The 21,607-nt window shown below is 40.2% G+C and overlaps 1 protein-coding gene across 3 annotated transcripts; it reads right to left on the bottom strand.

Annotated features, from left to right (window-relative positions):
• Positions 1–1,505: 1,505 nt before the first annotated feature.
• LOC146508072 (myelin-associated glycoprotein-like) lies at positions 1,506–8,455 on the bottom strand. Of its 3 annotated transcripts, none has more exons than XM_085178739.1 (7): positions 6,477–8,454; positions 5,519–5,797; positions 3,153–3,413; positions 2,985–3,075; positions 2,682–2,774; positions 2,509–2,572; positions 1,506–2,419 (listed from the first exon to the last, which is right to left on the bottom strand). In XM_085178739.1, exons 1-7 carry the CDS (start codon positions 6,934–6,936, stop codon positions 2,384–2,386), a joined length of 1,284 nt encoding a protein of 427 aa, XP_085034865.1. In that variant the 5' UTR covers positions 6,937–8,454; the 3' UTR covers positions 1,506–2,383. The 3 variants fall into 3 exon arrangements, with proteins under 3 accessions (XP_085034865.1, XP_085034866.1, XP_085034864.1); XM_085178740.1 differs by having other exon boundaries at positions 1,506–2,572; positions 6,477–6,836; positions 7,032–8,454; XM_085178738.1 differs by having other exon boundaries at positions 1,506–2,572; positions 6,477–8,455.
• Positions 8,456–21,607: the final 13,152 nt, after the last annotated feature.

The following is a 21,607-nucleotide window of genomic DNA, read 5'->3' as shown; positions in this document are numbered from 1 at the left end:
ATCGGAATGTCATTCGGACTGGAGAAGTGTAGTCAGATGGTAACAAAGAGAGGGAAGGTAGTCAGAACTGAGGGGATCGAACTACCAGAAGGCAACATTGCAGACATAGAGGACAGCTACAAGTACCTGGGGATCCCACAGGCAATTGGGAACCACAAGAGGTCGCTAGGAAAGCTGCAACCACCAAGTACCTGCATAGGGTCAGGCAAGTCCTGAGAAGTCAGCTGAACGGTAAGAACAAGATCCGGGCTATCAACACCTACGCCTTGCCCGTGATCAGGTACCCTGCTGGGATAATAAGTTCGCCAAATGAGGAGATAACAGCCACTGACATCAAGACAAGAAAGCTCCTGACCATGCATGGAGGGTTTCACAATGTGGTGGGGCGTGGTCTGTGGTGCCGTGCGGACGCACCTGCATGGCATCTGCAGATCACGCCCAAGGTGTTAAAACACGAGGACTCAGGGGTTGGTGTTGTTGTGGTTTGATGCATGTCAATAAAGATGGCTCAAAACTATGATCCCTTGAACCGCCGTGTCTTAATTACACCACACACCCCAAGTCCAGCACCCTGAGGCTGTACGCTAAGCGGAAGGGAGGAGGCCGGGAACTGGCGAGTGTCAGCACCACAGTCAAGAATGAGACAACAAACGAATCCACGAATACATCAGTAAGATGGCCCCAACTGACCGCGTGCTCAGTGAATACCTCAGGCAGCAGAAACCCGAGGAAGAGGAGGCACCATCAAAGAAGGACAGGCCCCTGCATGGTGTAAGATGCTAGCAGTCAGGGCATACATAGAACGCCATAACCAAGCGGCAGGCATAGTGTACAGAAACATCTGTACCAAATACGGCCTGGGAGTCCCGAGGTCAAAATGGGAGACACCCCCTAAGATACTGTGGGACTTCCAGATACAGACGGACAAAATGGTGGTGGCTAACCAACCGCTCCCAGGCCTCTGGTAGAGGACCCGAGCTTGAAAGATTGACCGCGCGCAGGGCTGAGTTAGACTTGTAGTCAAGACCGCCTAAACCGAGACCATGACAATACCAAGACCAGAGGGTATCGAGACCAAGACAAGACTAAGACCAAGTCGAGACGAGACCAAAACCGAGACAAAAATTTCTTTAAACTGCAGCCAGATGCTGCTTCGTTTACGGGTGTCAGGCATATTTACTGTATATGATTTATTCATTACATGTGGAGTGAATAAATAAAAGCATATTTACGGTGGCCCCTAGAGACAAAGCACGTGCAAACTCCAAAACACGTAAAAACTCCATAGCACGTAAAAACTCCGACGCCCGTACAAACTCCAAAACACGTACAAAAGACAACAGAAGTGCTCCAGCATGCTAGGCGCAGTGTTGAGCTTTTGTTACCTAGTGGCTACACAAGCCAGGAAGTACCAACGACTGGATTTGGTGGTAGTAACAGGTAAATGAACATTTTTTTAAAATTATTTGAATATATATATATATATATATATATATATGAGTGCTTGTGTATAAATACACAAACAATATACATATGTTTTCAATTGTGTAACTTAATTGATCTAGGTAGCTCTGTTTTGGAAGTTTAGTTAATGCTAGAAATGTGTTTTGGAGTTTGTACGTGCTTTGTCTCTAGGGGCCACTACATATATTTATATATAAACATAAACTTTAGAATCTTAGAACTGAAGAAGCTTCTTGGATGAGAGGTGAAACGTCTTGAAGCAACTTAAAGAAGTCCAGATGCTTTTCTTTGCAAGCTCCTTTGACTACGATGACCTGGATGACTGAGAACCTTCACAGACACCACACAGAGACTTTCAGAGTTGCGGAGTGTATATATATATATATATATATATATATATATATATACACACACATAGACACACACACACACACACACACACACCTACACACACACACACGCACACACACACACACAAATGAGGGAGTGAGAGAAACAAGCTCCAGGTGGCAGCATTGTGTCATTTAAAGATTGGATAGAGGAACTGTTCACAGGAATTAAAAAATAAAAATAAACAGCTAAAAAACTAAAATCCTTAGACTTAATGTGATCACATGATATTGTGCCACACTCATGAACGAAATATTTACAAATGACAGAAAAAAAAATACAAAGACATAAATTCTGATGAAGTGACCCTGTTCCAGTTTTTTGCAGTTTATGACAGGAATCACAAGATCATCACAGTTTTACACATTAATATTTACTTATTGTATTCTGCAAATAAAATGTGAATTATATATGACAGATATAAGTGATAAACATTGAAAACTGAATGAGATTGGGGAAAAAAACTTGACTCATTCTTAACTCATATATCAGAGGACATAAACATGGACTCCAGCTGATCTTCCACATCCTACACATTGGCATATATTGACTCATCCCAGTCAGTCTGCACAGAGAAACAAGATTAATTCACTCCCCTTTTTCATGCATGCAAAATATGAATGAACTAATGAAGAAAACATTACTTATCCATACGTTGCCATAGACAGGATAATTGGTGTACATGTCAGGGGAAGGGATATCCTTACGGCTCATTTTCCTGCAGAAAGAAAAGCTATTATTAAAACAAGTGACACATCTTTAAACTTATATTTATGATTAAGATTTTTTTGTTTGTTTGTTTGCAAACAGAAGTGAAGAATTAAAACCTTTTCGGTGGGGCACTATGAGGGAGCTCCACAGGTCTGTCTGACATCATGGTGCTCAAGTTAGTGGTTGTTGTGTCTCTTGATCTCCCCCTACTGGCAGTAAAATGTTTTTGATTAAATGAGAAAGGAAACTGACACTTTTCACAGCCTCTGAAATTAAGGACCTAAAAAAATTGTTCTGGTGCTCATATAGTTGTAATCATGATTGTGACTATTATTTGATACATGTTGCAATATTTACAGATTCTCCCACATACATGACTTATTTGTTTATCTGCAATGATTATGTTCATGACAACTTACCATTTTTTAACAACTCCCACTCCACTTCCTATCAAAATAATCAGCAAAATCACACCTGCTCCACTTGAGATAAGAATATTCTGCATGTTGTCTGTTGACAAAGAAACCATGTTAAGTATTTTTGTCGTGTAAAAATAGAGAGATCAATTCATCCTAAGTCTTTCTTACCATTAACAGGTAAAGAGAGCAAGATGTTGTCATATCCCAGCATGTTGTTTGCCAGGCAGTGCACAAACCGTAAAGACCCAAAGTCTGTCTGCAGAGTCTCAATAGTAACAAAGCCATTTTTCTCTGCTTTGCTGCTTTGCATGACTCTGTCACCAAGAATAAAATAGACAATGCTGGGAGGATCGGACTCTACGATGCACTCACACTTTACCACGCCGTCCTCGGAGGAGCACTTTGAGGAAGTCTTGATGTCAGGGCCATCTGTGAGAACAAGACATATATTAACCCTTTAAAGCCGGTCAGAGCGGGCACACTCCGTTTTGCATAACTATTTTTAAATCCCGGTAGCACTGCAACCACGTAAGCTAGCGCAATAATTTTTTTGCATATGAAACCAGAGAAGTTGTACTTACATGTTATGCCATCAGCTTGTTCTAGGTCATGGTTTCCTTCCACATATAGCTTTGCAAAAACTGCATAAAAAGCGCTTGCAGCAACAAAAACATAATATTCCAGAAACACGCTTTGCCGATCCGATCAGCTGTTCATAACACTTCCTACTTGGAATAGATGTCAGAGCGAACTATCACATGTCCGCCATGACCTGCCCAAAACCGGAAGTGACGTCATTTTCGCGGAAATGTAGTTTTTTACCATCAGGGCCTTATGAGCCTATGCTGGTGTTTTTAAAAGTTATGTTTGACTTTATGACTTTCTGAGTCGTTTCTGGGATGCTTAGGACTCATATTGCACTGCTGGAAATTGTTTATTTTGATGCATATGCTGCTTTTTTGCAAATTTGCATTATAATATTTATTTTCGTTTTTCCTGCAGTATATAAAAATTGGTGTATTTCAAAAATAAAACTATGAAGACACTCAAAATAAATTTCCTGTGGTGGGAAACTAGTTTATGCAACTTTTTTGTATTTACAGTTTTGAGGGATAAGCCTCTTAAATTTCTCTAACTAGAAATATATGTTAAAAAAACAAAAACGATTTTCAATTTTTTTGTAGTTTATCGCACTTTTTTGCAATTTATATAATTACTATGCACTTAATGCATACATATTATTAAAATTTAGGCTGTAATGGTTGTATTGATGTATAGCAACTTGAAATGCTCCCAAAAACGGCTCTACAACATGATAAAATATAATATAAGCTCTGGCGGACTTGGTTCTAGGTCTTAAAGGGTTAAGACATAGCCATGCATATATTATATATGTTTGAATGAAATAAAAAAATCTTTTTTCTTTTTGGATTTACTCTCGCGTAATGTAACACATAACATGAGCTGCACAGGGCATGTCTGATGACAGCTGACAGTTTAACTGTGCCACTCATAGCTGCTAACAGGGTTAGCATCACTGAAGCACTTCAGGCATACAGTTTTTTAGTGTGTGTGTGTGTGTATATAATAAAAACAACCCTAAAAACCCCTGTAAAACCAACAACTTTACAGTGATTATAACATAGATGCATCATGACTACTTTGAATCCCCTGATAATGAAACTAGTGCAACAAATTGCAAATGTTATAAAGTAATAAATATATATTTATGTATAACACAGCTGTGTTTGGGAGGAAAACTACATCTAACACAATAAACTGTTGATGCTATTGTTTCTCCATACACTAGGTGATTCTTACAGTACTTTTGACCCTTCTAGTTTGTTTAAGTAGTGTAATCACTGTGTGGAGAAACCCAAGAGTGTTAAAATGAACAGGGCTGTGGAAGGCCTGGGTGCGGTGCAGTTGAAATAAGCATGCAGTGTGATTGATTGTTAGATAATTAAGAAATATAGTATGTAAGAAGGCAGCATTTCACAGCTTTCCCTTTCAATACAAAAAAAAAAAAAAACTCCAGTGAACTTCATTTACTGGCAGCATGAATCAAGTTTTCAGGTGAGTAGTGTGAGGGCTGTCATACTCAGTCATGGTGAGAGGCAACTGTGTCTACTGTGACCATACAACAAATTGTAACTTTCTTTATTTGTGCTCCCTTCCCCTATTTTGTTCTATTTTATCATTTTTAATCCACATTTTTAAAGTTTTTTTCTTTTTTATTTGATTGTAAATAACGTTTTAGTTTAAATGTCATGATGCATGCTCAATCATCAAGGTAAGTGAATCTCCAAAAGTTGATTCTGTTCATCTGGACGTAGCGTTTTGTGGGAGAAACGTTTCGTCACTCATCCAAGTGGCTTCTTCAGTCTCAGCTGACTGCAGGTAAGATTGGGAAATCTCATAAGATTGGGGCATTGCGTCCAGATGAGCAGAATCAACTTTTGGAGATTTTAGTTTAAAAAGGCTTGATACTAGCTACAGCGGTTAATACCCTAGTACATCTGCAGTACACTTACATCTTACTTGAAGTATCTTAGATGTTTCCTGGTGCAGCCCTCGATGGTATGTTATGTTGCATTTTAAAGGCTTGTTGTGATCAGAGCGGTTTGGGCGAAAGGTCAGAGTAGATGTTGAATTCCACTGGCCTTCATGAAGCTGCTGTGTTTGATCGTGCTGCTCTCCAGAGTGACTCCAGATGAAAGAAGGTGGATATGTGGGGCAGGAGTGAAACACGGAGCAGGATGCAGACATATTCTCACCCTCCTTTACCTCTTGCACAGAGAAATCAGGTTGACCTGTGTTAACAAAAAAGACTGTGGTCATAAACCAGAACTCCATCATGGCAGTAAGTTTATACTGTAATGGAAATACAAATGTACTTAACCAGTACAGCTGCTGATTTTATGTTTTATGCAACTTTAAATTTTAGTCAAGTTAATAAACTGTTCACAGTAAAGGGTTTTGAGTGTGATTTCAAGCTTAAAGATGAATGAAATAAGAAATAAACTAGGTGATAATTACTTTCAATATCTGACTGACAAAGAAGAAGAAGCTGAGCAGTTTTACAATAAACAATTTATAAAGAACAAAGCGAATTGATAGTTGATAACATGGTTGGAGTATAATGATAACTGCTATTGCCATTGATTTTGATTGATTATCATAATTTGATGAGTTGTACAAATACATTTTTACATCTAAGGTTTGAATGAGTAGTTCAACAACTAAAGCAAGTCTGCAAAAATTAATGCAAAATGTTCCAGAACACTGCAACCTGACCCTACAATATTTACTTCATATTTATATTCAAATGAGTATAAAAGACTTAGATCAGACCTGTTTCACTAAAACTAAAATGCTCACGAATGCTGAATGTCAAACGTCCAACATGATGGTAAAAATACTGGAAATAAAAAGAGAACTATTAGAGCTAGAACACAAGACTTTACTGGTAACCATATTTATTTTACTTACTGACTGAAACAGAGACTTTGTTACTTTTGTAGGAGTACTGGTCATAGCCTTTAATTTCAATCCGGAAATATAAAGGCCCCACATCACTTTGTTGAAGATCATCAATCATCAGAGAACAGTTCTTCTTGCTGAGGTCTCCCAGCAGCTTTGTCCGATTCCGAAACTGACCCGAAGTTTGAGACTTATCCGAATGACAGATGACTTGATTATCTTTATTATACCAAATGCCTGTAATGCTTGTGGTATTGGTTTGTGGATCTGGGTAGTTATAAGAGCAGGGGATCACCACACATGCGCCAAGAAGACCTTTCACTGAGGATGGCACAGTGGTGCTCCAAGATGAAGCTTCTGTTGGGGTAACTGTAATAAAGTGTAGAGTAAAATGCGATGAAATAAAGCACAGGAATAAGACAAAGAATGAAAGAAGGACAGCAGCATGGAATAATACAGACCAGATCATCTAACACTTGTCGTAATTTGTCTGTACAAAAACACAAAGGCCTATAAAAGAAGTGAGAATTAAAGATTACAGCTAAATATATGAACTATCCATACCTTTAAAGCAAATGCACATGAAGAACAAACACAAAGACCACCGCAATGCCATCTTTCACCTTGTTGTCACTCAAGTAAATACAGACAAGTTTTGTTTGTCGTCACATTTATTTCCTTCATGTGTGAGGTGATTGCGAAGTTTCAATTCTATTTTTAAGATCCTCTGAATTGAACTGCATGCCATAGCCCTGAGTCTGTGGACTCAGTGGTTTTGTTTTCATTGTTATTATCCATGGTTTCGATTTTATTCCGATTAAGGTCTTCTGGTTCTGAGGCCATTTGCTATCTTAGTGTGTCTAGTTTTTCTTCCCATTGTCTCATTATGTCCAATTGATCCCAGCTGTGTCTCCTTCCTGTTTCTCATTCCCTGATTGCCCCTTTGTGTTTATGAGACCTGTGTTTTCTCCTGCTTGTTGCTGGTTCATCTGCGTTATTTCCCTGCGTCATCCTGTGTAGTTTCCCTGCACCTCCATTTCAGGTTTCAAGGCTGTTTTTGGTTAGTTTTTCCCAGTTTAGGTTATCCTTAGGTTTTATTTCATGCCCGCTACGTTCCTGTTTGTTTCACCTACCATATTAATAAAGCTCACTCGCATCAGAAGCTGCCTGCAACTTGGGTCCTTTATTAAAACTCATACAGCTTGCCCAGCTAGCCGTGACGCTTCTCAGATGAAAGGTGAAACATCTTTAAGAAATTTAGTCCAGTCTCTTTTCTTTGCAAGCTCTTAGATAACCCTCTGAAGCCACTTTATCAAACACAAACTGTCACCTCTTTCCCTCATATGCTGTAAGGTTGAGAAAATAGCCATATTAATCATAATTTCATTTTTTTTCTATGATAACCTAATGCCGTTATAGTACCACATCACCCCATTAGAACACTTCACTCTCACATGCAGGCCTACTTGTTGTTCCTAGTAGTAAAGCAGAATGGGAGGGAGATCCTTAAGTTTTCAGGCCCCTCTTCTGTGGAACCAGCTTCCAGTTTGGATTTGGGAGACAGACACTATCTCTACTTTCAAGATTAGGCTTAAAATTTTCCTTTTTTTCTAAAGCATATAGTTAGGGCTGGACCAGGTGACACTGAAATCCCCCGTAGTTATGCTGCAGTAGTTTTAGGCTTCTAGGGATTCCCATTATCCATTGAGGATTTCTTCATCAGTCACCTTTCTCACTCATAATGTTTTGAATCATACTTGTTATTGATATGTGGATCTCTTCCACAGCATATCTTTTATCCTGTCTTCCTCCTCTCAGCCCAACCTTTCGCGGCAGGTGGCCACCCCTCCCTATAATTTTTTTTTTTTATAATCAGTTTCACTGTTTCTTTGAGACTGACATCACAACTTGATCATTACATGCCTTTCTTGTTGCCTTTTGCTTCTTTATTTAGTTTCTCATTATATTATGTATTAATATATTTAGGTTTTCACTTTTTGGTCCATTTCTTTCTTTCCTTTTTTAAAATAAATCTTATTTGTTTTCCATTAAATTGATTCTTTTATGTAGTTTCTACCATAATGAGTTATTGTCTTTACTGTAAGCTGACCTCTATGTTTCCCTTGTATAAAATCATTCCTTTTGTGTTTTGCAAGAAAGGTCAACCTAGTTCACAGGTGTCGAACTCCAGGCCTCGAGGGCCGGTGTCCTGCAGGTTTTAGATGTGTCCTTGATCCAACACAGCTGATTTAAACGGCTAAATGACCTCCTCAATATGTCTTGCAGTTCTCCAGAGGCCTGGTAATGAACTCATTTAATTCAGGTGTGATGACCCAGGGTGAGATCTAAAACCTGCAGGACACCGGCCCTCGAGGCCTGGAGTTCGACACCCCTGACCTAGTTTAAATATTTCTCTGGTTACTGGAATTGTCATGTTACATTAAAAGAAAACCAGCCTTTAGTGCTAAACGTAGAATATTTACCATAATACAAATGGGTTTATTTTTAACATTCATGAGAAGGGTAACACTTGACAGTCATGCATCACTTCACAGCTCTGTTTTGCAATGCAACACGTTAACCACAGTGCAGCATCCCACCTCAAGCTTGGTGTTTTAGCTAATTACCATAAGCTTTGCTAGAATAAATAGATGAATAAATAGACTGTGGGTAGATAAAGATGATATTCTACGCCTACTGGTGTTGGCCAGAGGGGCCCATGGCGCGATATGGCAGCCTCGCTTCTGTCAGTCTGCCCCAGGGCAACTGTAGCTTGCCTCCACCAGTGTGTGAATGCGAGAGTGAATTGTGGCATTGTAAAGCGCTTTGGGTGCCTTGAAAAGCACTATATAAATCCAATCCATTATTATTTTTATTCTAATGTTTGCCTTTGCTGACTTACTGTATATTTGGGGATTTGCTGTTTTTAGCAGTAAAAACTATTACAGTCACCACAGGCCAGTATGGACAGATGTGCACTTAATACTCTGATATGACCCAGGTTTTGTTTGTTCTCTGTGTTGTTTGTGCTTGTGTAAGTTCCACGTGAAGGTTGTTTGGTTTGTGTGGTTAGCCACAATGGGGTTTCATTTAGATAAGTTTGCCGGGAATCCAACATTGCAGTTAAATAAGTGTAGAAAGATAGATTTGATGCTCATTGAAAACCTTTGTGCAAACACCATTGGCTGTGAGGAAAGAACAGCTGCGGCAGCTTGTAGCTGGTTGAGAGGGTTCTGCTGGCAGATGTGGCATTTGCAAATGGGGCAGGCAAAGCTGATGTGGAGCCTCTAGCTCCTTCCACTGGTCCTCCTGTAAACACTTCTCCTTTAGCTCCTCCCAGTTCTATGATGGGGACATCAGCTGAGGAGCTCCAGCTAATGCTCTGCATTATGGAAGTGGAGTTGAGAAACTGGGAGTTGGAGGTGGAAGCGATGCATCTATGGGTGAAAGCTTTAGAGCTGCAACGCCACCCTAGTAGCTCCATCCAGTCACCGCTCACACTGCAAGCTCCCCCTATCGCCCCATAATTGCTTTGATTTGCGCATTAAATTGTTACCACCCTTTAGAGAAACTGAGGTGGATTCATACTTTGCTGTGTTTGCTAAAGCTTTGAACTGGCAAAAGGAAGTTTGGGCCTTGCTGCTGCAGTGTAGGCTTGTGAGTAAAGCTCAGGAGGAGTGTGCTAGCCTTTCAGTGGACCAAAGCTTAGACCATGATGTGGTTAGGGCTACAGTATTGTGTGCTTATCAATTGGTGCCTGAAGCATACAGACAGAAATTCCGACACTATGGGAAAAGGGACAACCAAGTGTGTGTAGTTTATGTGTGAGAAAGGGTGCTTTTTGATAAAGAGTGTCAGGCTAGCAAAGTCAAAGATTTTGCACAGCTAAGGGAACTGGTGCTTTTGGAGGATTTTAATAAATGTTTGTCGGAGCATGTGGTGATTTATTTAAATGAACAAAAAGTTGAGTCTCTTGCAAACGCTGCTGTCTTGACAGATGAATTTGCCCTGACTCACAAGAGTGTTTATTCATCTCTGACACGTCAGGACCCTATTGTTTCCCCTGGCATGGGGAGGGCACGTTCACCTCAAGTTCCCCGGCGCAGCCACATAGTTTTCAAGCCTTTTATCTCTAAAGATTTTCTATCACTGACTGAGAAGAAGGGGGACAAAATTCCCATCACAATTTTAAGAGATGCTGGTGCAAAGTAATCTGTGGTGTGTCATGGTATAGTGCCTTTTTCTGACCAATCATACCGTGTGTGGAGATGGAAAATTATTTTACTGTTACTATTCATAATCATTATTATTACTGTTGCATCACTTATGATTTATTATCACTTATGAGTTATCATCATTTGATTAGAGCATTTATTGAAACTGTTGATGTTACATTAAAGTCTGTATTTCAGGTGTTAGCTGAATTACATAATAATCTTTCATTGCAGGTGCAGCTGTAATCATGTTATACACATATTGCATTTTTGTGCTAATTAAAGAGTTGAAGCTCAGTTGATAATGGTCGGAAGCTTCGGTCAGCGTGAGTTTGATCGATCAATTGGAATACCTACTGGGCTAATGAAAGACTGCATACATGCTTACAATTTACTACATATTATATAGGAATATAATAAAGGCCTGTGTGCCCTCATGTTGCACTGGAGTCTGCCTGGTAACACATGACTCAAACGGAGTCAGGCAGTATGCTTCTGAAATGTCTTTGTTTGTCGAGTAAGGTCATGCACTGAGGTCAGGACACACACAGGGTGCCTGCGCACATACATATGTACTATGTTTTGCTCAAAACTGCAAGTTGTACCTGCATACGTGACAGTTTAATTCCACATATAAGTGAAGTGAAATAACAGGAAGCATCTGGCGATAGTGGAGGAACATAGGAAGGAAATGCTCTTTTTGAGAATATGTCCTAGGATCTCTGGAAACTTACTGGAACTTATGCTTGTTGATTATCTGCTTGTGACGCACTATTTTCGTATATATATGACACCCCATGTATTGTTCTGGGAAGATCGATGCTGTGTGAGGGATCGTGCTCGGCTTCCCATATGTACAATATAATAAAATGAGTATGTTGTGCATGCCACTTCATACAATTACTCTACTTTCCCCCTTGTCTCAGGCACAGCAGGTGGGGGTGATAGATCAGCAGCCAGTTGCTGGTGTTGATGTTTTTCTTGGCTGGGGAAAAGATGTTCCTTACCTAAACCTACCACACCTGAAACCATTGAAAACCCTACTGTAGATATCTTCGGTCATGCCCTCTCTGGGCTCAGTGCCTCTGCAATTTTTGCGGCATGTGTGGTTACTCGTGCCCAGGCCGATGTGGTGGACATTTCAGATACGTTCTTGAAAGAGCCTAAAATTCCTGTCAAACTTCCTCCTGGAATAAGAAATTAATCTAGGCCAATGAGATACCAAATGACTTTTTCTTGGCAATAGACAGAGAACAGTTCATTAAAGCTCAGCAGTCTGATGTTACTTTGTCTGCCTGCCTGCCAGGCAACAAGCAACCTGTGTCGTACCTATTTGACAATGGTGTATTGCTACATAAGTGGTCCCCAGTGTCTAGAATGGGGTGTGACGCGATCACTCAGATTGTGGTACCAAAAGAGTACCGTCTACAAGGACGCCCATGATAACCCCCTATCTGGCTATTTAGGAATCAGGAAAACTTATGACAGAGTTTCCCGCTTTTTTTTTTTTTTTGACCAGGGTTGAAATCTGAGGTTGCCAGGGTCTGTCGATCATTTTATCCACGACAAATGGTTGGTAAATGGCTCAAGCATTTCTTGAGAGGGAGAAATGCTTGATTTTATATCAGGGAGTGTTATGACCAGGGCTGCACATAAGTGGTCCGCAGGTGCGCATTCGCTGTCAAAATAAAAGACGCGCACCAGATAAGAAGTTGGAACGCACGTTTGTGTACATAAGATGTTCTGGAGGAGGACAGACATTTGTTCAGAACTCTTAAAGATGTTGAAGAAGCAATTTCCATAAGCAATTACTCTGGTGTTCCTCCACCGCAAAAGAAGCACGTATTCTCAGAATTTCACATGAAAATATGTGATGCTGTTTTTTTCTGATCACTGTCCTGTTGTGTTTGATATACTTTTATCTCTCCGCCATTTTACACCTCTTATTCCAACATGCCGTTGTCGTGTTTTTAACCCATCTGCAACAGAACAATTTTCTATTGCTTTTAAAAAAGTATTAAGAGCTCCCCTTGGCTTTGGTACTGAGGAAATGACATCTAATTTTTATGATGAATGCAAAACTGTCCTTGATGAGGTTGCTCCTTTTAAAACTATGAGCTCGAAACCACAATCAGACCCATGGATAAATAAGGCCACTCCTTCAGCCAGACAAGAGCGCAGGAAGGCTGAGCGTAAGTGGAAAAAAGATGGGCTGCAGGTGTCTTTTCTCATGTTGAGAGACAGTCAGGACATTGTAAAAGCAGAAAAGCCAAAGTTTTTTTCTAATGTATCTAAGGTGAGATCTTTTTTTATCTTTTAAAAACTTCGAATGGACGATTCATGCTTTTATTACATCCCAGCTGGACTATTGTAACTCCTTTTATGCTGGAGTTAGCCAGACCTGCCTGGCAAGACTGCAGTTGGTCCAGAATGCTGCAGCTCGTCTTCTGACACGCACTAAAAGATGTGAACATATTTCCCCGGTGCTTGCCTCTCTTCATTGGCTCCCTGTCGACTTCAGAATTCATTTTTAAATGTTACTCTTGACTTACAAAACCCTGAATGGACAGGCTCCCAGGTATTTGTCTGACCTCTTGCAGCCTTATGCCCCCTTTAGATCTCTTAGATCAAGTGATCTTTTGCTTTTAGCCATACCAAGGTCGAGGCTGGTTCATAGAGGCGATCGAGCATTTGCAGTTTTAGCGCCTAAGCTGTGGAATAATTTACCCCTACACATCAGACAGGCTCCTACTGTCAATCTTTTTAAATCTTATCTTAAAACACATTTGTATTTACTGGCTTTTAATACAGTATGGGAGTTATTTGTTAATTCATATTGGATGTTTGTTATCAATATTAAGTTATTTTACTAGGTATTTTGTATTATTGTACAGCACTTTGGTCAACGTTCCTGCTGTAATGTGCTATATAAATAAATAAACTGTAAACTATAAAATGTTGCAGCAAGAGTACTGCCAAAGACTAGAAAGAGAGAGCATATTTCTCCTGTACTGGCTTCTCTTCATTGGCTCACTGTTAAATCCAATACCAAATCTGAAATCCCTCTCCTCACATACAAGTTTTTCAATATTCAGGTCCCCTCTTATCTTAAAGACCTCATAACACCATATCACCCTATTAGAGCACATTGCTCTCAGACGGCTGGCTTACTTGTGGTTCCTAGAGTATTTAAAAGTAGAATGGGAGGCAGAGCCTTCGGCTTTCAGTCCCCTCTTCTGTAGAGGGACTACAAGGTTTTGAATTTTTTGCTTGGATTAATAATAATAATAAAAACAGTTTGGATTCGGGAAACAGACACACTCTCTACTTTTAGGATTCGGCTTAAAACTTTCTTTTTTGATAAAGCATATAGTTAGGACTGAGTTGGGTGACCCTTATTCCTCTCTTAGTTATGTTGTGACAGTAAGCCTATTACAGGCTGCTGGGGCCTTCTATTGTGGACTGAGTGTTTACACCAGGGGTGTCAAAACTACGGCCCGCGGTCCATTTTTAATTGGCCCGCAAGAAATTTTATAAATACAATAGAATATGACCCGCACTTCAACTTTTGCTTGAGTGTATTGCACTTCTTACTTTTAACACTAGGGGGAGCTTCTGTTGATCAAGGCAGTTGCTCCACCAAAAAGGACAATCACAGAAGAAATTTACCCCAAGCTACTGATGATGGGATTTCCGGCTCTTTTTAGAGAACTGGGTCTTTTGGCTCGGCTCACTAAAAAGAGCCGGCTCTTTCGGCTCCGAACCGGCTCTTCGGGTTGTTTTGTTGCTTTCATTAATTTATTATTAACAATAATATAAAATTATGCACAAAAGGAATTACTAATGTAAAAAAAAGTGGTTTTATTTATATATGTTTATATATAAATATATGCCCGTGAGCCAGCTGTGCCAGAGTGACCGAGCCCAGGCCGAGAGGCCGGGGGCACCCCACCCCCGAAGTGGCCCGAGCGAGCCCCTAAGCTAAGCCTAATAACTTAAATAACAAGCTTGAAATTTACCCATCCCATTTTCCCCTTTATTGTTTTTTCTCTGTACTGTAAATCTTCTGTCTAAGAAGAAAGCTGAGGCTGCTGTTCTGAGAATGAGCTACTAAAGCTTTTTCTAAATAAATCAAGAAAGATCCATTTATGGAAAGTTGTGATGAAGGCAGTTTTGTCTTTAATTATATTCAACAATATAACATATTTGACCACCTTTAATAGATTTTTCTAACTTTAATACACTAAAGTTAAGGCTCTATACCTCCTTTATTTTTATGTATGTGGCCCTCAGTGAAAAAGGTTTGGACACCCCTGGTTTACACCATGATACACCATTCTGCATTTAAGCATTAATATTATTAATCACTGCCTCTGTTCCACTTGGTGTCGTTTATCCCTAAGTAAATTTAAGTTTTGAACAAGTAATTAAAATATTTAAAATATTGTATAATTTCTTGGTAATTTTGTCAAAAAAAAAAAAAGAAATAATATTTCCCAAGTATCTTACATTTTGGGGCACAAGCAGTATTGTGGAGTATATAACTCCATATATACTCCACAATACTTATGGATAGCCTTCTATGCTATCAATAGTAACAAATATTACTGAATGTAATTAATGAACAAAAATGTCATATATATCGAATCATAATAAAAACAGAGATCACATTTTTTTTGTAATTTTGTATATTTGACTAAACTTTATTATTAATCTTTCAAACTAGATCATTGGTCTGACCAAGAAAACATGAGTCATAGATTACAGACTTATAGAAATATAACAGATTAAAAAATAAACAAACAAAAAAAAAAAAACCAACCCCAAAAGAACATTTTTCTTGACTCAACAACATGGACTGTAGTTGGTCTTCCACACAATACACATTGTCATATATTGACTCATCTCAAGCAATCTGCAAAGAGAAACAAGATTAATTAACTCCCTTTTTATGCATGTACATTATGAATGAATCAATTAAGAAAGCATTGCTTATCCCTACATTGCCATAGACAGGATCATTTGCGTAAATGTCAGGAGAAGGGATATGCTCCCTGTTCTTTTTCCTGAAGAAAGAATGCAAAAAAAAAAAACAACAACATGTAATCTATTTACACATCTTTTAAAATCTTATTTTATCATGGTAGGATTTTGTTTGTTTGCAAACTGAGCTGAAGAATAATAAAACCTTTTTGTTCGGGTATTACAGAAGTTTGACAGGTCTCTCTGACTCTCTGGTGCTCTGAAAACTGTTGCTATATTTAGAGATTCTCCTGCATGCATGACTTACTTGTTTATCTGCAATGATTTTGTTCATGACAACTTACCATTTTTTAACAACTCCCACTCCACTTCCTATCAAAATAATCAGCAAAAGCCCACCTGCTCCAGACGAGATAAAAATATTCTGCATGTTGTCTGTTGACAAAGAAACCATGTTAAGTATTTTTGTCATGTAAAAACAGAGAGATCAATCCATCCTAAGTCTTTCTTACCATTAACAGGTAAAGAGAGCAAAATGTTGTCATATCCCACCACGTTGATTGCCAGGCAGTGCACAAACCTGAAAGACCCAAAGTCTGTCTGCAGAGTCTCAATAGTAACAAAGCCATTTTTCTCTGCTTTGCTGCTTTGCAGGACTCTGTCACCAAGAACAAAATGTACCATGCTGGGAGGCTCGGACTTTGAAGGAATAATTCAGTAAATTGAGAAAAGGCTGAGAAAGAAAAATAAAGCAAAATGTTCTAGAGCATTGCACATTCACACTAAAATATTTATTCAGCACTTATCAATATAATAAAACATCACGGTAAAAACACTGGAAACAAAGAGATAGTTACAAGAACTAGAAAATGTGGTGTTATTGTTAATAGTACTTACTCACACTGACTAATTGTACTTACTCAATGAAATAGAGACTTTATCATTGATGTAGGAATACTGGTTGTGGCCTTTAATTTCAATCCGGAAATAGAAAGGCCATCCGTCACTTTGTTGAAGATTTTCAATCATCAGAGAACAATTCTTCTTGCTGAGATCTCCCAGTAGTTTTGTCCGATTCAGAAACGGATCCAAAATTTGAGATGCATTGGAATGACAGATGACTTGATCATTGTCATTGTACCAAATCCCTGTGAACTCGCTGACCTCATTTTGTGGACTAGGGAAGTCATAAGAACAGGGGATCACCACACATAATCCAAGGTGACCTTTTACTGAGGATGGCACCTTTACAGTCCAAGATGAAGCTTCCGTTGGAGAAACTGTAATAAAATCCACAGTAAAATTTGATGAAGTTTGCTTCATCAAAGTACAGGAATAAGACAACCAGTGAAAGAAAGAGAGATTAAATGCATGGGAAAATACAGAAAAGATCATTTAATACTCACAAAATACTGGACAAAAAAGCAAAGCCATATGAAAAAAAAAACTGTTTAAGTTTACATCTTGTGAGAAATAAAGATTACAGATAAATTATCCATACCTTTAAAGCAAATGCACATTACGAACAAAGACAAAGACCACCGTAATGTCATCTTTTCTTGTCACTGTTACACACTCACATTTGTTGTTACTTTCATTTCCTTCAGAAGTGTGACTTGTGAGTCTCCAGTCTGCTTTTAATACCCAATACATACACTTTATCATGCACAAAACTTTTTTACCCTCATATACATATGGTTGGGACAGTTTTTTCTTAGCTGTATAATACCAGTAGGCCAGCTCTAATAGTAATTTGGTATGGCTTCGCGGGCCAAATGTAATTAGGCTGCGGGCCAAATTTGGCCCGCGGGCCAGAGTTTGACACCTATGGTTTAAGGTATTGTCTAGATATGCAATGTAGTCTCAATTCTTTGGTTGTAAACCTTTTTTAATTGCTTATGTCTAATTCTCTGAAGTGTTTCTGTAGGGTACAGTCCCAATCAAAAGTTCAAGACCACTTGAAAAATGACAAAAATCATATTTTGCAACCAGCTCAACTCAAAACATGTTTTATTTTAGACTCTTTAAAATAGCAACCCTTTGCTTTGATTACTGCTTTGCACACTCTTGGCATTCTCCTTGTGAGGTTCATGAGGTAGTCATCTGAAATGGTTTTTCAACAGTCTTTTACCTCCACTCTGCGGTCCATTTCATCCCAAATCATCTTGATTGGGTTTAGGTCAAGTGACTCTGGAGGCCAGGCCATCTGGCTCACCACTCCATCACTCTCCTTGGTCTAATGTGCATTCTTTGTGTTTCTTGGCTCGAAAATTGTCTTCTCCTTGTTGCTTTTCCTTGGTAGTCGCTTCTCAGCAGCTATTTGACCATAAAGGCCCGATTCACCCAGTCTCATCTGAACAGTTGATATAGACATGTGTCTGCTACTGGAACTCTGTGTGGCATTTATCTGGGCTCTAATCTGAGATGTTGTTAATTTGCAATTTCTGAGGCTGGTGACTTGGATGAATTTATCCTCAGCAGCAGAGGTGACTCTTGGTCTTCCTTCCTTTCTTCATGTGAGCCAGTTTCATTGTAGCACTTGATGGTTTTTGCGACTGCTCTTGTGGACACTTTCAAAGTTTTAGCAATTTTCCAGACTGATTGACCTTCAGTTCTTAAAGTAATAATGGACTGTCATTTCTCTTTACTTAGCTAATTAGTTCTTGCCATAATATGAATTCTAACAGTTGTTGAAATGGACTGTCAGCTGTGTACCAACCTAACTTCTGCACAATACAACTGACGGTCCCAAACCCATTAAGAAGGCAAGAAATTCCACAAATGAACCCAGACAAGGCACACCTGTGAGGTGAAAACCATTTCAGGTGACTACATCATGAAGCTGATCAAAATAATTTTGATGTCTTCAGTATGTATCTACAATGTAGAAAGTAGCAAAAACAAAGAAGAATCATGAACATCGAGATACACTTGACAGCACTTCACAGCCCTAAAGTGACCCTGACAACAGTGCAGCAACCCACTTCACTCTTAGTGTTAATGCTTTACTAATTTAAGATGAGCTCAAATAAAACATGATGTGAGAGACTGAGTGGTAAACATAATTAAAAAAGCAGAACAAATTGATTTGAACAAATTCATATGAACATGTGAATTTTAGCTGATGTGCAAAATCTTTGCAACAAAAAGACACTAAAGATGATGTTAATTACATTTTTTGTTTGGTTTTACTGGTTAATGTTTGCTGTTTTTAGTGCATGCTATGTGGACTGAGGATTAAACCTTTAAGAGACAGCTGCTGTAGAAAACAATTACAATCCCCACAGGCTGCGATTGGCAGATATGATGAGATGAGATAGCCTTTATTTGTCAGTTGCAGGTCTTTTGCCCACAACCAAGATGACAGACCTTGCCGACCGTACATACGTACATACAATACACAAACATCACATTGGGGAGACAGGTCAGGCTAGGTAGCGAGGAAAAAAACATCAAAATGTGTAACACAAAAGGATAATGCAGGAATGCACAGATATTAACACACCATAGCACAATAAACACAGACAAGCAACATGGGAAAGTATTCCAGTGTGTACATCTGATCTGGGACCACTGCAATCTTCAACTGCGCCTCCAGTTGAACCAATGTCCACATCAGAGGGGAGGTAAGCTTTGGAGGTGGCGTTGGATCCGGGGTAGGGAGGGTGATGCGTCAGTGAGTGCTTATCAGTATCAGTATATGTATGTGTGCATGTCCATAGTTCAGCTGAGACAGTGTCCTTCGCCCTGCCAGGCTAAGTACAGTCTTCCAGCCAACCCAGGTGGCCTTGCATGGAATGGGAAGGAACAGACTCAACACAGTCGTTATCAGGGAGTTTTTGTTCGGCTCCAGCTTTGAGCCCACAGCTGGTGCCGAAGGGGTAGCCGGACTATGATGGTAATTTGTCTTTTGCAACAACTCATGAGAATTTCAAAGCTGTTCTTTAACACTCCGACACTGGTCTCTCAATCTCCCGTTGGAGAACCGCGAGCTTCCCCATGATGGTGGTGTTGTCATTCTTTTGCTCAGAGAGCCGATTCTGAGAACTCACGACTGCAGTCAGCTGTTCCACGATGTAATCAAACTTTCGCTCAAAGGTGTTATTCTGAGCAGGCCTCTCCTTGATGTAACCCAATATACGCTCAGAGGTGTTATTCTGAGTATTCACGGCAGCTGTAAGCGTCTCCAAGGTCTTAACCATGCTGCTCTCAATGAGCCCGTTCTGAGAAGTCGCGCCTTGTCCCATTGAACAGCCGGTTCCGCTTTCTTAATTCTCCGATAAGCCAGGGCCAAGCCAGCGCCGATCAGCAAGAACTCTGTTATCATGGTTCCGAATAGGTAGATATCTTCAGCGTCCTCGATCGACAGTCCCGCCAGGCACACGACCCTCCATTCCTGCCACCCGTCCATCGTGTATGCGGCAGGGAAAGTCCCTCCAGGGCACTCGGGCTCTCCCGAGCCCAGACTTCTCGTTGAGAAAAGGGTGTCAATAGCATTCAGAGACCAGTTGGTCAAATCCATAATTCTTTTTAGGTTTTAGAAACAGACTGTGAGAGTGTCATGATCCTGGGCCATGTTGGCCCAGCATTCTTAGTTTTCATGTATTCTTGTATTTTGTTCTTTATTTGGGCCATGGTTCCTGGGTTGCTCTGTTAAGTTGTTCCTTATTTGATTTCCCCTTGTGACTTTTACCCCCTGTGTGCCCCTCTGTGTATCTGTGAGCCCTCGTCTCCCCTCGTCTCCCCTTGTGTTGCATTCAATGTTTTCCCCAGCCTGCTCTCTCGCTCTCTCCTCCTGTCTGAACCTCTGTGTACTTCCTGTTTTATTTTGACAGTCTCTCGTCAGTATGCGTCATGTTGTGTTCACTCCTGCCCTGTCTCGTTATGATTATCTGTGTCAGCTGTGTTCCCCGTGTGCTCCCACTTCCCTCGTTAACCCTCTGTGTATTTAGGTCCGTGTCTCCCTCAGTTCTGTGTCGTGTTCTCCCTCATGCTGTGTGTGAGTCTGTGCTTTTGAGTTCAAGTTCTGTCCCCGTGAGTTTGCGTTTGGGTCCAATTCCTGCCTGCCACACAACCGAAACATGACAGAAGAACGCGACCAAGACATGGACCCAGCAGCTCACAATCCCTCCGCCGAGCTCCGGGCAGATTTAATTTACATGATGGAATATCATTGCCAAGAGTGGGTAGCGTTGCCAGCTCCTGAATACCAGGAGTTGTTAGCCACTCGCTTACAGCGGATGGTTTCCGGACTCCCCTGGCTATTCGGCTTGCTACACCCCCTCATTCACGACTTTCTTGTCTCCACCGTACGTATCCGCCCGGAGCTGCCTCTCCACTATGAAGAGTCGGAGGACGTTCGGCCTGGTCCGCTGGAGGATTCGTGGCCCAGCTTGTCTCTTCCCCCTTCTTGGCGAAAACGGCGTTCACGCCTCCGTCGCCCCAGTACAGCTGAGCTGGCTGCACCCGTGGGAGAGAGTGACTGTACGTCACACACTCAGCCCAAGTTTTCTGATCCCTGTATGTAAAACTGTCATGGCTGGTGTAACTACAGGGGTCCAACAAAGAATGGCCACGAATCATACTGATGTCTTCAGAAATGTATTTCTCTCTCTCTCTCTCTTATTGTCTTCAGACACCGTGAAAACTGAAGAAACACAAAGATTACAACATAAATGTTTGAGCTTATCAGTCTCTCTAATATCAGTGTCCATAAACAGTCTTGTGCAAGCAGAACAGAAAAAATGCACAATAATGGATATAACAAAAATGTCCTCTCATTACCAGTGTAGAACACGTATGCAACATTATACAAACAATATACATTAAACCATACCGTGTGCGCCTCTTGGACCACATGCAGAATGACATTAACGCTGAGGCTGTAGATGCATCTGTAGCCATGTATCCATGCTAGCTCCACGATACCATGGTTGCGCTCTC

Source organism: Neolamprologus multifasciatus, chromosome 11 (assembly GCF_963576455.1).
Source record: "Neolamprologus multifasciatus chromosome 11, fNeoMul1.2, whole genome shotgun sequence".
In the NCBI taxonomy this organism is placed as follows: Eukaryota; Metazoa; Chordata; class Actinopteri; order Cichliformes; family Cichlidae; genus Neolamprologus; species Neolamprologus multifasciatus.
Note: the sequence above shows the minus strand (reverse complement) of the source record. Positions and strands in the feature narration are given on the sequence as shown.